Source organism: Capsicum annuum, chromosome 3 (genome assembly GCF_002878395.1).
Source record: "Capsicum annuum cultivar UCD-10X-F1 chromosome 3, UCD10Xv1.1, whole genome shotgun sequence".
Classification (NCBI taxonomy): domain Eukaryota; kingdom Viridiplantae; phylum Streptophyta; class Magnoliopsida; order Solanales; family Solanaceae; genus Capsicum; species Capsicum annuum.
In genome coordinates, this window is record NC_061113.1 from 127,451,734 (window position 1) to 127,464,333 (window position 12,600).

General features: G+C 36.3%; 1 protein-coding gene across 9 annotated transcripts in view; it reads right to left on the reverse strand.

The window, feature by feature from the left end:
* Positions 1-1,059, reverse strand: part of LOC107863683 — a 47,330-nt gene extending 46,271 nt beyond the window's left edge. For 2 of the 9 annotated variants that reach the window (XR_007053017.1, XM_016709729.2), the window contains exons 1-3: positions 766-1,048; positions 627-680; positions 450-536 (exon numbers count right to left, since the gene is read on the reverse strand). Coding sequence is in view for 8 of the 9 variants with exons in the window: in XM_016709729.2 (XP_016565215.1) it covers positions 450-536; positions 627-680; positions 766-978 (354 nt within the window). In the remaining variant the exon portion in view is untranslated. Of the gene's footprint in view, positions 1-449; positions 537-626; positions 681-765 lie in introns of all 9 variants that reach the window. The other 7 variants (XM_016709733.2, XM_016709728.2, XM_047408293.1 and 4 more) reach the window with 5 other exon arrangements.
* Positions 1,060-12,600: the final 11,541 nt, after the last annotated feature.

Sequence of the window (12,600 nt, forward strand, 5' to 3'; positions counted from 1 at the left end):
TGATATGTACACTAAGACAACAACAATATACTCAGTGTATTCCCACACAAATCTAGGAAGGGTAAAGTGTACGCAGTCCGTACGACCACCTCAGAGGTGGGGTACAGAGGTTACTTCCGATAAACCCTTCGCACAAGACAAAACACAATCCAGGAAAAAGATGTAAAAGGGGTACAAAGGATAATAAGCAATAACACAAGAACGGATAGTAACATAACAATACTACCACAAAATAATACAACAATCAGCATATATCAACAAGAATCCAAGAACAAAAAATTACAAGTGTAGCACTATGACTACTAATAAGGACAACTCCCCCACCTACTAGCATCAAAACACTTCGACCTCCTAACCTTCTATCCCTTATAACAACAAATGCAAGTAAAAGAGAGTCAGCATTGCAACGTTAATGGAGATGCAACAAATATGTGAGGAAAAGGGTGAACCTGAGAGAAAGTAGAAAGCACACCACGGAGGCTATAATGAAGAAGTGTTCTCACGTCTTCTGTGGGAGTTAGCCTAGCAGCCTTTTCCTGCACAGATTTGAGAATTATAATACATTCGGCTGAGCGTTGATTCCTCTATGCCAAAACATAAACACCGTTACAAGATAATATTGACACCTGATGAGCTTGAATCAACTGAAAAATATTAACTTCATCACCAGATGATAGATTCTGAACAAAACAAAAACAAAAATCAGATTATTTTTTGATCAACACAAGTATTTGAAAATTGATTAAAAAGAAAAGCTGAATCTACCTGAGAAGTCACTGAATCTACCTGAGAAGCCATGGCGATGAGAGGAAGAGTTGAGGTTAGTGAGAAAAAGGAGTTAGATGGAGAAGGAGAAAGACGGTAGCTATGAGTAGCATTATTCTTGTAATTAATACTAGTACTAGTACTAGAGTAAAGAAAGCGTGAAAATGGGGAAAGGATGCGTAGAGGTGAAGGAGCTACTAGAAGAGTCTTCATCTTTGACACTCAAAACTCCCTCTACAATTCTTTCTGGTTGGTGGCAAGATATGAAACGTGAGATGTAGGCCGGACCTGACTTAGCTATTGCTGCTGATAGGGGTCCCAAACTCTAGTCCAACCCACTTTTTTTTACTAAGGAAAAAAAAGGTTAAATTTACCCAACTGTAAAAAATAAAAAATAGGTATATCTTTGTCATAATCTAAAGTCAAATTATATTTATTATAAATATACCTTTCATCGTTCTTTGGCTAAATTAACCTTTGATATCTTATTTTGGACTAAGTTTACATTAGTTGTTAAGAAATTTTTCACTTGTATTTTTCCTTTAATAGAAAAGCTTAAATCAACGTTAAATGACTCACTTTTCTAAATAAAACATACTTTAATTTAATGTAATCCGACCCACAAAAAATACACAAACAAATATAACTCTTTCACAATTCTATTGGTCGAATTTTCCTAATGAACAAATATACTTCTCTTTCAAATGAGCACAAAGTAAAATGGAATAGGATAATGCAGAAGCATGGAACTAGATAAAATGTCCATTACAAACTCTACTCCTGTTCCAAAATGTTAAAATTTCAAATTTGGTGTGCAATTCTATGAGCATCTAGATTCTAGAATCATGACATGATGAAAAATTTGCATAGATCCAAATTATATGTAAAGACATAAGAATGAAGAGACATCAAGATTGAAACATAAAGAGACATCTTAATTCAATCATCCATGAAAATATTCAGTGGGCCTAGTCTGTTATATTTGACCACTAAGTGCTAATTTTCATGAGTTCTACACTAATGCAGATTCATAAATTAAGGAAGGGTTATATATTCTTGTGTTTGCACTGATGCAATTCAGTTTTCATGAACTATGCACTAATAAATATTCAGTGACTTAATCTCGTTGAAAACATTGATCAACAGAACTGGGGGGTATATTTATTTGTGTTTTTTTTGTGGCTTGAGTCATGTTGGACGAGTTAGATTAGAGTGTGTTTTATTTTAAAATATGAGGCATTTAACGTTGATTTGGGCTTTTTACTAAATGAGGGGTACATGTGCAAATTTTCATAAGAACAAGGGTAATTTGACCCCGAAGTATGACATCAGAGGTAAATTTGATCTCAAAGTATGGCGAAGAGTATATTTAACCAATTTTCCGAAGTAGATGTGTAAATTTGGCCTCAAAGTACGACAATAAGAGTAGATTTGACCCAAAAATATGATGAAGGGTATATTTAATCAATTTTCCAAAGTAGAGTGGTAAATTTGACTCTTTCCCTTTTACTAAAGAATGGTGCCAAACTTTTTAAACAAAGTTATAAACCTAATTACCACTCTTAAAGGGTCATTTGGTAGAGTTTATAAAAATCCCAAAAAGAGAGACTGAAATTCTTTCACCTTCCCTATATGAGTATTACTGAATATGGTGCATTAATAATACATGAATTTTTAAATATGACATTAGTAGTGTTGGGCTTATTTCATATCCAGTGTTAGTTTGGTGTATTAAAAATAGTATGTATTGTTATATTTCTTTAAAAGCATTACTTGTTTACAAAAATACTCCCCATATTGTATAGCTTTGTATATATTTTTTTGCAAGACTTTATTATTCATTTCTAAAAGTGATTTTTTTATTCTCACTTAAATTATTTAAGGGTAAATAATTCTCATCTTAATAAATTGATTCACTTAGAAAAGGTCAATTTTTAATTTAAAAAACTGTACAACATCTGTCATTAATGGATGATAATGTACTTCTGTTTGAACACACATTATTGTTATAATAGGTACCTTGATTAGATCTTTCTTGGTGTATTGTCCTTGTAATGTTCGATCTACCATTTCAACTATTTCTCTATTTGTCAATCTTGGAAGAGACCATGAGACAAGCACATGTTCTCCAGGAAGCCTATGTTGTATTGATTGGTATTGGATTTATTTAGCAACAAAAAACTCTCTTTAAACAATAAAATTTATAAGCTAATTCATTTAAATAAATTTACTAATATCATACATAATACTTGGACTATTTCTCCTAATACACTCTACCCAAAAAAAACCTTTAGAAGTTCCATTTAGTTATTTACATAACTATATTTAACAATTATATATAAAATAAAGAATGACTGCAACAATCCCCCATTTTCTTTCCCTTATCTTTTAGCAAAATTCCTCATTGTTCTGTGAATTTTGAACTTCTACTTGAATGGTCTATTAGAAAATATATATGAAGAACACAAAAATATACAAAGAAGAATACTAGATTGGAGATTTGATAATAGGATTTGTGTAATACCCTGCATTTTTGGGCTAGAATTCAAACCGTTATTCCTACATATTTAAACTCGAATCCTATTATTTGTATATAAATATAAGTGTCATGATCATTTACCTAGTGTGTAAAGTGCTTTAGTGGGAATGTTCATAGTAAATACTTAGAATGAATTGGAGTTAAGAACTTTTGATTCGACTAAATTTTGAAATTCAATTCTACAAAGGTCAAATTTGGATGTGTATAAATTCTGGAATATATGAAATTTTAGAGCTTATGACTCACCAAACTGTTGATAATTATGTCTTCTTTCCAAACCATCTGATTTTGCCTTAATCCGATACCCGAGCGAAAAGTTATGAGCATTTTTATGAGGATTGAGTGAGGGTCCGCTATTTCAGCGTGTCACAGGAGGATAATTTCCACGATAAGCTTTGTGCCACACTGATGCTTTAAATTCGGATAGTCTTTTATTTTGTTTACTTGGGATGAGGGATATTGGGGTCTTTTCACCTATGAACGACCTTTAAACACTATATGAACCTATTTCCAATAGTTTTCATGACACAAAAGCGCTTATTTCACTCTCAAACTCAAAACCCCAAGAAAGCATAAGGGTTTCATTTATGTTCGTCTTCCGGGTTTTAAGTTCCCAATTTCTCACAAATCCTTGTATGTCTAAGGCATGTACCTCTTTCCCTATACTTGTATTTTCTTAATGGCATAAAAATCAATTTATTATTCATGTTTTTGATATTGGGTTTTGAACTATAGGTTGAGGGCTTTGGATATAAATTTTTTACTATTGATTTATTATGCATGAATTGTTTGTTTGTACACTTATTGGGGTGCATGGTAATGGTAAATTCAGGGGTACAATGGGCTCCCTAAATAATTGATTTTGGTATGAAAATTGATAATAACCTTGACCCACTTGCATAATTGGTTTTGGAATATAAATAATCATTTGGTTTGGCTATTCTCTTTGAAACTAATGCATTACATAAATGGCAAAATAGTTAAGGATGGTTTTGAAAACCTTGTGAGGTACAATGGGATCCCCCAAGATGATTTTTAATAATGGAGTCTGGGGTACAAGGATTTCCAAGGTAATGGCTTAATGACATTTTCTTGCAAGCTATAGTCAGTATGACAATACCATGTAATGATGCCTTAATGGTTGGCTGCTTAATGTAATGGTTGGGTTATGTGTTAAATGTTTTAATATGGGCTTAAAGGGGTTTGTGTAGCAAAGCCGTGAAGTAGATGTCCTGAGGTGATGGATACTGGAAACTCACATTTGCGATGTGAGGGTTGGTCTTGATGACCGTATGCATAAGTTACACTTAATATATTTTGGGACGACTAGTTTCCTAGATAGCATTAGCCTTTTCATAGGTTTTCTCCGATTCGTGCGGCTAACACGCACTAGGCTTTTTCAGTAGGGAGAGCTGAACCCAGATAGCCTGTGGGTGACGATTTAGGACGGTCATGCTATAAAGCCTAGGTTAGTTTTAAAAGTTCATGCTAAGCCTTGTCCTCTATCCCGGAATATTATATTTATATATGTGTATATGCATATGATTGTGTGCATTGGTTTTTGGATGATTTGTAAACTGTTGAACATAACACTATTTTTATCCCTTATCCTTGAGTTACATGTTAGTGCTTATCCTATTAATTGTCTCCGGACGCTGTATCCCCACGCGATGCAGGCACCAAAAATACTTCTACTTTTTTGTGCAGTGACTAGGTGATTGTGGGATAACTGGTGGATTAGATTGAAGTGGTGAGCTTTCATACATCGGAAGACCTCATTTTATTATTTGGGTTTCTTTATGTTATTAACTCTTTCCTTTGAACTTAGTTTTGGATATTGTCGGATACATTTCCCAACAATTATTGGTATTCGGTTGTCTAGAGGCTTCGTAGATTATTGTGGACTTGGATTAGTTGTTGAATTCTTAGGCTTTTTTGAGTCATGCTTATCTATATTGTGATATGTTTGAAATTCTGCTGCTATGCTTATATTATGTTCTGTTGGATTAGGCTAAGGGGTGATCTCCTGTCCATGGCGGACTTGAGATACCCGTCATAGCCAGGACCTAGTTTGGGTCGTGACAAAGTTGGTATCAGAGCCTAGGTTTAGGATCTTTGGGTGTCCACAAAACTGTATCTAGTAGAATCTTGCTTATGGGTGTGTGATCTTGGGTGTATTTATACGCCTAAGCACCATAATTTATCCATATTTTAGCTATGTTTAGAGAACAAAGTGCCTAGTTTCTTATGTTTTTACTCTACTTCTATGTAATTGAGCTAACCGATGTGATTAACATGATTTCAGGTATTAATGAGGTAGATGAAGACATTATGGGACTATGGAATGCGGATGGCATATGACACAAGAGAGAGTAGCAACCTGGACTAAATGTGGCGCCTAGAAACTACAATTTGGACCAAATGTGGCGCCTAGAAACTATGTCTAAGACTAGTTTGTCATTTAAAATTAGTTCAGGGACCTAGAAGGTAATTATGAGAGAAAAGATTATTAAAAGGCTTAATGCTGAATTTTTAAGGAGGATTCATTATTCTATATTTTTTTTAGAGAGAGCAGAGAATGGCAGCTTAGCTTGAGAGAGAAAGAAAAGTGTTTTTTTACTCTTGCTTTCAGTATTCGCACACCAAGATCATCTTCTAGTTTTTGGTATGATGAATATTTCTATTGTGATTTTCATTTTATTCATGAGTAGCTAAGTTTATTAGTTAGGGTTATGGAAGCCTTGTAGCATACAATCTATTACTTTGGGTTTTGAATTCATTATGCATTGATTTGTTTACATCATACTCTCTTCGTTTATCTTGAATTCTCGTGGTTGCAAACATAGAGGATATGCCTTAAAACGTAACTTGTTCGAAAGAAAGGTTGTTCTTTGAAAAGGAGAGTAGTGACAAGAAAATAGGATTACCAACCACTATTTCATATGTTAATGCCTTAGAAGGATTAACTACTTGGAGATTTCGTATTGTTTTTGGTAAACGTTTTTTATTCAAGAGAACTAAAGTGAATTAGTCCTTGATGGTTGAGAAACACTAGGATTATGTTATTAAATACAATACCTTTCTCTGTAAGCATGATTCATGTATGAATTCATAAAGCCCAGAGTTAGAAAGTATTGAAAACTACAAGGTGAACATAACCCTAGCTTGCTCTTTATCTGAATTTGAATACTACTACACTTATTTCATCTTGTTAAACTGAAACCATTAATTTGTGAACTGAATCAAATCCCCCCTATTTATTTTACAAAAACAAACGATTAAAAGTCAACTAATCTACATACAACTTAATTAGCACCATATTCCCTGTGGGATTCGACCCCAACCTAGTTGGGTTATATATTTGACAACGACCGCTTACTTTCTCGTAAGAGAGGTGTAGTTTGGGCGTATCAAATTTTGGCACCGTTGTCGGGGAATACGATTGTCGATTGAGTTTATGTGTGTAAGTTAATTGTTAGTCAAGTTTCCTTATTTTGCATTTATTTGTTGTTTTTGTTTGTTATAGGCTCATTGTTCTTTATGCCATGAACCAGAAGTTCAGAAGAACCATTATTACCCTTCAATCCTGAACCTCATCTCATTGAAAGAATGGCTAACCAACAGGAAGCTGAAAGATTAGCCGCTTTGGCTAATGCTCAATTAAACCTCCAAAATGGTGATAACCCAGGTCGGGAACCTAATCCAGAAGAAGAGGACCTGGGAGACGATGAGTTATTGGGGCCAGTTAATCGAAGGCGTATTGAGGATATAGCTGCACCAGTGAACAAAAATGTGAATAGAAATAATATTTTTAGAGCAAGACCTGAACGCCAAACTATGCATTTTAATCTGGAGGATGATGATGATGACTTGGATGAAGCTGGTGCAACAGGGGCTATTATTCCTCCACCCTTAGCACTCGAAGCCAAGTTTAATATTACAAGCACTATAATCCAGCTGTTGCAACTCAAAGGGTTATTTGGTGGACTTGCAGGCGACAACTCGAATATGCATTTGGTTAATTTTGTCTCAACATGCATGTCGTTTAACAACCCAGGAGTTGGATAAAATGCAATTCAAATGCGCTTATTTCCATTGTCTCTATCTGGAGAGGCAACTCTATGGTTAAGTGGGCTAACTCCTGACTCTATTACCAATTGGAGACAACTAAAAGATGCTTTCCTAGAAAGATTCTTTCCGCCATCCAAGAGAGCACAGTTGAGAGATGAGATAAGTAATTTCAGATAGCTTCCAACTGAAGCTCCCCACGAGGCTTGGGAGAGGTTCAAGAAGAAGCTTATGCGGTGCCCAAATCATCAGATGACCAATGTCCACTTGATGGATATATTATATCGGGCCTTGAATTCGGTTACCAAGCCAGTGGTAGATAATGCTATGGGTGGATCATTTATGGACCTCTCTTTTACTGAAGCTTCTGAGATGCTTGATCGGATGAAAAAGCAGAGTAGAGCTTGGCATACCAGGGATTCTAAGGTAGCAAGCTCTACTGTATCTATTGGTATGACTGCAGAACAGAGGCAAAGAGAAGAAGAGTGTGACCAGGACATGGCTCACATGAAGACACAAATGGATATTTTCACTAAACATCTCTTATCAGGAAAGACAAAGAAGGTTAAAGCTATAGCATCATAGGGGAAGGCTGACTCCAATCCTGAGGAAGAAGCCAATTACTTGAACAATCAGATGGGCTTCCGAGGTGGTGGCCAAGGAAACCAAGGTTGGAACTATCAAGGAGATTGAAAGAGTAAAAGTGACAAGAGTGTACTGTATGTACCTCCTGGAAGCCGTGATAATGCTGCCACTAGTTCAGGCAAAATGTCCATAGAGGACATGATAGAGAAACTATTAAAGAGAGTTGAGACGACAAATTCTGGGGTGACTACTGTAAAGAGTGAAATATCTTCCATGAGTCAACTAGTAAATTCGCACTCAGTCGCTATTAAATAATAGGAGCAGTAGATGAGCCAATTATCCGCAGTATTCAACCAAAGACAGAATGGGACTCTACTAAGTAATACAGTTCAAAATCCGAGGACTGATGGATCGTGTATGGCCATTACCACTAGGAGCGGTAAGATGTTATCTAGTTTAGGTTTGGGAGCTTTCTCTTATACTGATGAGGTTGAAATGGATTGGGAGATGGTTGATGAATCTCTAGTGGTGCCAGTAGAGTTGGGAGGTTTGAAAAAGAAGAGTGCGGAAGTTGAATAACTAACTAAGCTGAAACATGTTAGTAATGTGGAGCAAGGCATAAGAAAGGAGGTAAAAGTTGCTCCAACTGAAATCCTAAGGCCGCCACCCCCATTTCTACAATGATTAAATAAGAAATAAGATGATGGCAAGTTTAGCAAATTCATGGCTATGTTGAAGCAGTTGACAGTGAATGTGCCCTTAGTTGAAGCACTGGAACAGATGCCCGAATATGCTAAGTTTATAAGAGACTTGTTGATAAAGAAAAGGACTGTGAGCTATGAAACGGTAGACAATCTTCATCATTGTAGTGCTATTGCTACAAGATCTATTATCCAGAAGAAAGCTGATCCGAGAGCATTTACTGTTCTATGTATGATTGGAATGCTAAAGTTTGAAAAGACCCTTTATGATCTTGGGGCAAGTATCAATCTTATGCCATTGATGGTTTTTAAGAAACTGGGTTTAGGAGATCCTACGCCCACCAATATACGTCTCTAATGGCGGATAGATCGGTAAAAAGGCCGATTGGGATTCTACATGATGTACTTGTAAAACTTGTTGATTTTATATTTTCTGCCGACTTTATAATTCCTGATTTCGAAGTGGAATTTGAAATACCTATAATTTTGGGTAGGCCGTTCTTAGCAACTGGGAGAGTATTAGTTGATATAGAGCTGGATAAGCTGAAATTTAGGCTCAATGAGAAAGAAGTTGGCTTTGAAGTATGTCGTCTATGAAACAACAAAAAGAGATTAGTGTCTTCTCGATTATTGATGTATTCTATGAAGATGAGCGAGATGTACCAGTTAAGGATATGTCTTTTGTGGAGACCATTGCTGGTTTGGTTGAACTCGCAAGCAAGGATGTAAGTGACTGCAAAGTGGTTGGACTAGGAATAAAGCATTTTATTAATCTAGCAAATGAGGTACAAAAGGTATCATCGATGTATCTTGACAAAGTCTAAGTAGTCAAGATAATCGAGTCGTGCCGCGACGTTAAATCAGGCGCTGCATGGGAGGCAACCCATGATTTTATTTTCACTTTATTATGTTAAACGAAAATACAAAAAGAAGAGTCAAGCCACGACCGAAACTACGACGCTTGGTGGGAGGCAACCCATCTTTCTAATCATTTTTGTTGTTTTGGATTAAGTGTAGGTGCACGAAGTACTAAGGAGAAGATTAGTACCAATTTTGGTTTGGAAGCGAGCCATGTCAATGGTGGTAAGTTTAAGTGTGATGGGAACATTACAGGTAAGTTGGAGTGGTCAAATGTGTAAGGATCAAGTATGATTCGCATTAGAGTCGCGCTTTGAATTATGTTAATCTAACCCAACCACTGACCTTGATGGGGGTACAGGGGAGAAGCCCCCGAGGTATGCTTTTCCGACCAAGAATGCGCCGCACATCCCATCGCACATGCTCACTGGACCAACTATGCGATACCCTATGCGTCGTATATAAAAATATAGGCGATAGGGTATGCGCCGCATATTCCATCCCCTATGCTCACTGCCTCACTTAGGCGATAGCTTAGGCGCTGCCTATGTCAACATAGGTGATAGGTTAGGCATCGCTTATACCATTTCCTATGCTCACTGCCTCACTTAGGCGATAGCTTAGGCGTCGCCTATATCAACATAGGCGATAGGTTAGGCGCCGCTTATATCATTGCCTATGCACATTGCCTCACTTAGGCGATAGCTTAGGCGCCGCCTATGTCAACATAGGCGATAGGTTAGGTACCACTTATACCATTGCCTATGCTTACTGCCTCACATAGGCGATAGGGTATGCGCCGCATTTTCAATTGCCTATGCCTACTGGCTGGTAACTTTGCTACTTGTTTTGTAAGAAAATAGTATTAAATAACTTTGCTATTGGCTCCAATGATGATCTCCATGCAGTTGACATGACTCCTAATGTGGATGAGAGGTACTACTAGCCAGGTTCTTTATCTTGTTATTTGTACTGGACATAATGCTGAGCTTAAGTGTGGGGTGGCTGGGTACTTTTCTACTTGTTGTGTTAGAAAATAGGACCTTCTCCTTAGTATATTTCTGTGATATGATTAGCTATTTTGTTTATTTTGTTAGTTATGTAGTCATAATTAGCTGTTTTTCTCGATAATGGATGGATGACGACCGTCTTAAGAGAAAATTAGCCATTTAATTGCATGTAACTGTTCTTGTGGGTCACATGACATTATAACATAAGTATGTGATGGATCATTACATTTGAAACACCTAGGCTCTAGTTGTGACTCTTGTTGTGATTATTGGTTTTATTTGAATTTATGTAATTGTTGGGTCGAGAGTCTATAATGCTCCTAATTGAGTTGACCGTGTGCCATGAGTGTGTAAGACTGTTGTATATTCTTTATTGCAACTGATGCTAGAACTTGCCTGGTGTGTGTGCAAAACGAAATAAAAATTGTGAGTTTAGGAGATAATTTAGGCATTTCTTTGATAGCCGTTGTTCATACTGTCTTTTGACCTACCTTTGTACATTATCTTAGCTAGCCCCGTTGAGCCTTTAGCTTGTTCTTTTGTAAGCCTCATATGTAGCCTATTCTGTTCTTTAATAGACCGTAATTTGATCCAAAAGATCTTAAGCGCTTTAATGTAAAATCAATGTGAGTTAGGAGTTTGATAATAAGAGGAAAAAGGTGAAATTGATGCCCCAAAGTCTAGTTATTGGTGTAAGCAATTGATGTGGTTGGGAGTAGCTAAAATTGTTGAAAAAGTTCAAAATTTTATCCCGGACATGTTACAATGAACCTGTTTTGGCCCTGGCCCTTCTTGGATATTGCGCACCTTAACTAAGACAAATTGCTTAAGTTGAGGGTGGCTATTATAGGGGTGCGTAACGTGAAAAGGGTGCAAAAAAGAAAATATATATATATATATATATATGAAAGGGTTGCATACTCCCACCATAGTGTTATTAATTGAGCTTAATGAGTTGGGGTGAAAAAGAATCTGTGAAGATAGCAAAAGTGGAAGTTGGTAGTGAGAGATTGGTCTTGATTGCATAATGTAGTGTATAAAACGCTTAAGGAAGATAGTCACTATTTTTGGCTAAAATAGTTCCTACCCATCCTTTAGCCTGCATTACAACCCGTAAAAGACCTATATGATCCTAATCTTAGCATTCTAATATTAGTGGAGTATTACACTAAGGGCAAACATATGGTCATTAGTTTTAATTTGAGAATTCTTTGTGAGAGTGAGAGCAACTGATTCTTGTACCCACTTTGTTAGAAATTGCATGATTGTGAGTGATTATGGGTAACTTTCTTGTTGTGAGGGCACATGGTTTGTGAGGGCACATGGTTGATGAAGGTTGGGTAATTTAAATGATTTCTATGCTTAAACGATATGTATGAAATTGCCAACTTAATGAGTCTATTCTTGAGGGTAGGTTGTCTATAGTAATGATTCCTGAATCTATTTCTTGTTCATAATTGTTGTGTGAGCCTATTTGAGCATCTTGTCTTCTTTTGTGGGTGCTAAGGCTTGTGTAGTATGTATAAATGGATATGTTGTTCTAGGACGAACAAAGCTTTAAGTGTGGGGTGGTGATCTTGGGTGTATTTATACGCCTAAGCACCATAATTTTCCGTATTTTAGCTATGTTTAGAGAACAAAGTGCCTAGTTTCTTATGTTTTTACTCTACTTCTATGTAATTGAGCTAACCGATGTGATTAGCATAATTTCAGGTATTAATGAGGTAGATGAAGACATTATGGGACTATGAAATGCGGATGGCATATGACACAAGAGAGAGTAGCAACCTGGACTAAATGTGGCGCCTAGAAACTACAATTTGGACCAAATGTGGCGCCTAGAAACTATGTCCAAGACTAGCTTGTCATTTATAATTAGTTCAGGGACCTAGAAGGCAATTATGAGAGAAAAGATTATTAAAAGGCTTAATGCTGAATTTTTAAGGAGGATACATTATTTTTTTTTTTGGGAGAGAGCAAGAGCAAAAAAAACATTTTTCTCTCTCTCAAGCTAAACCGCCCATCTCTGCTCTCTCCCAAAAAAAAAAATAATGTATCCTCCTTAAAAATTCAG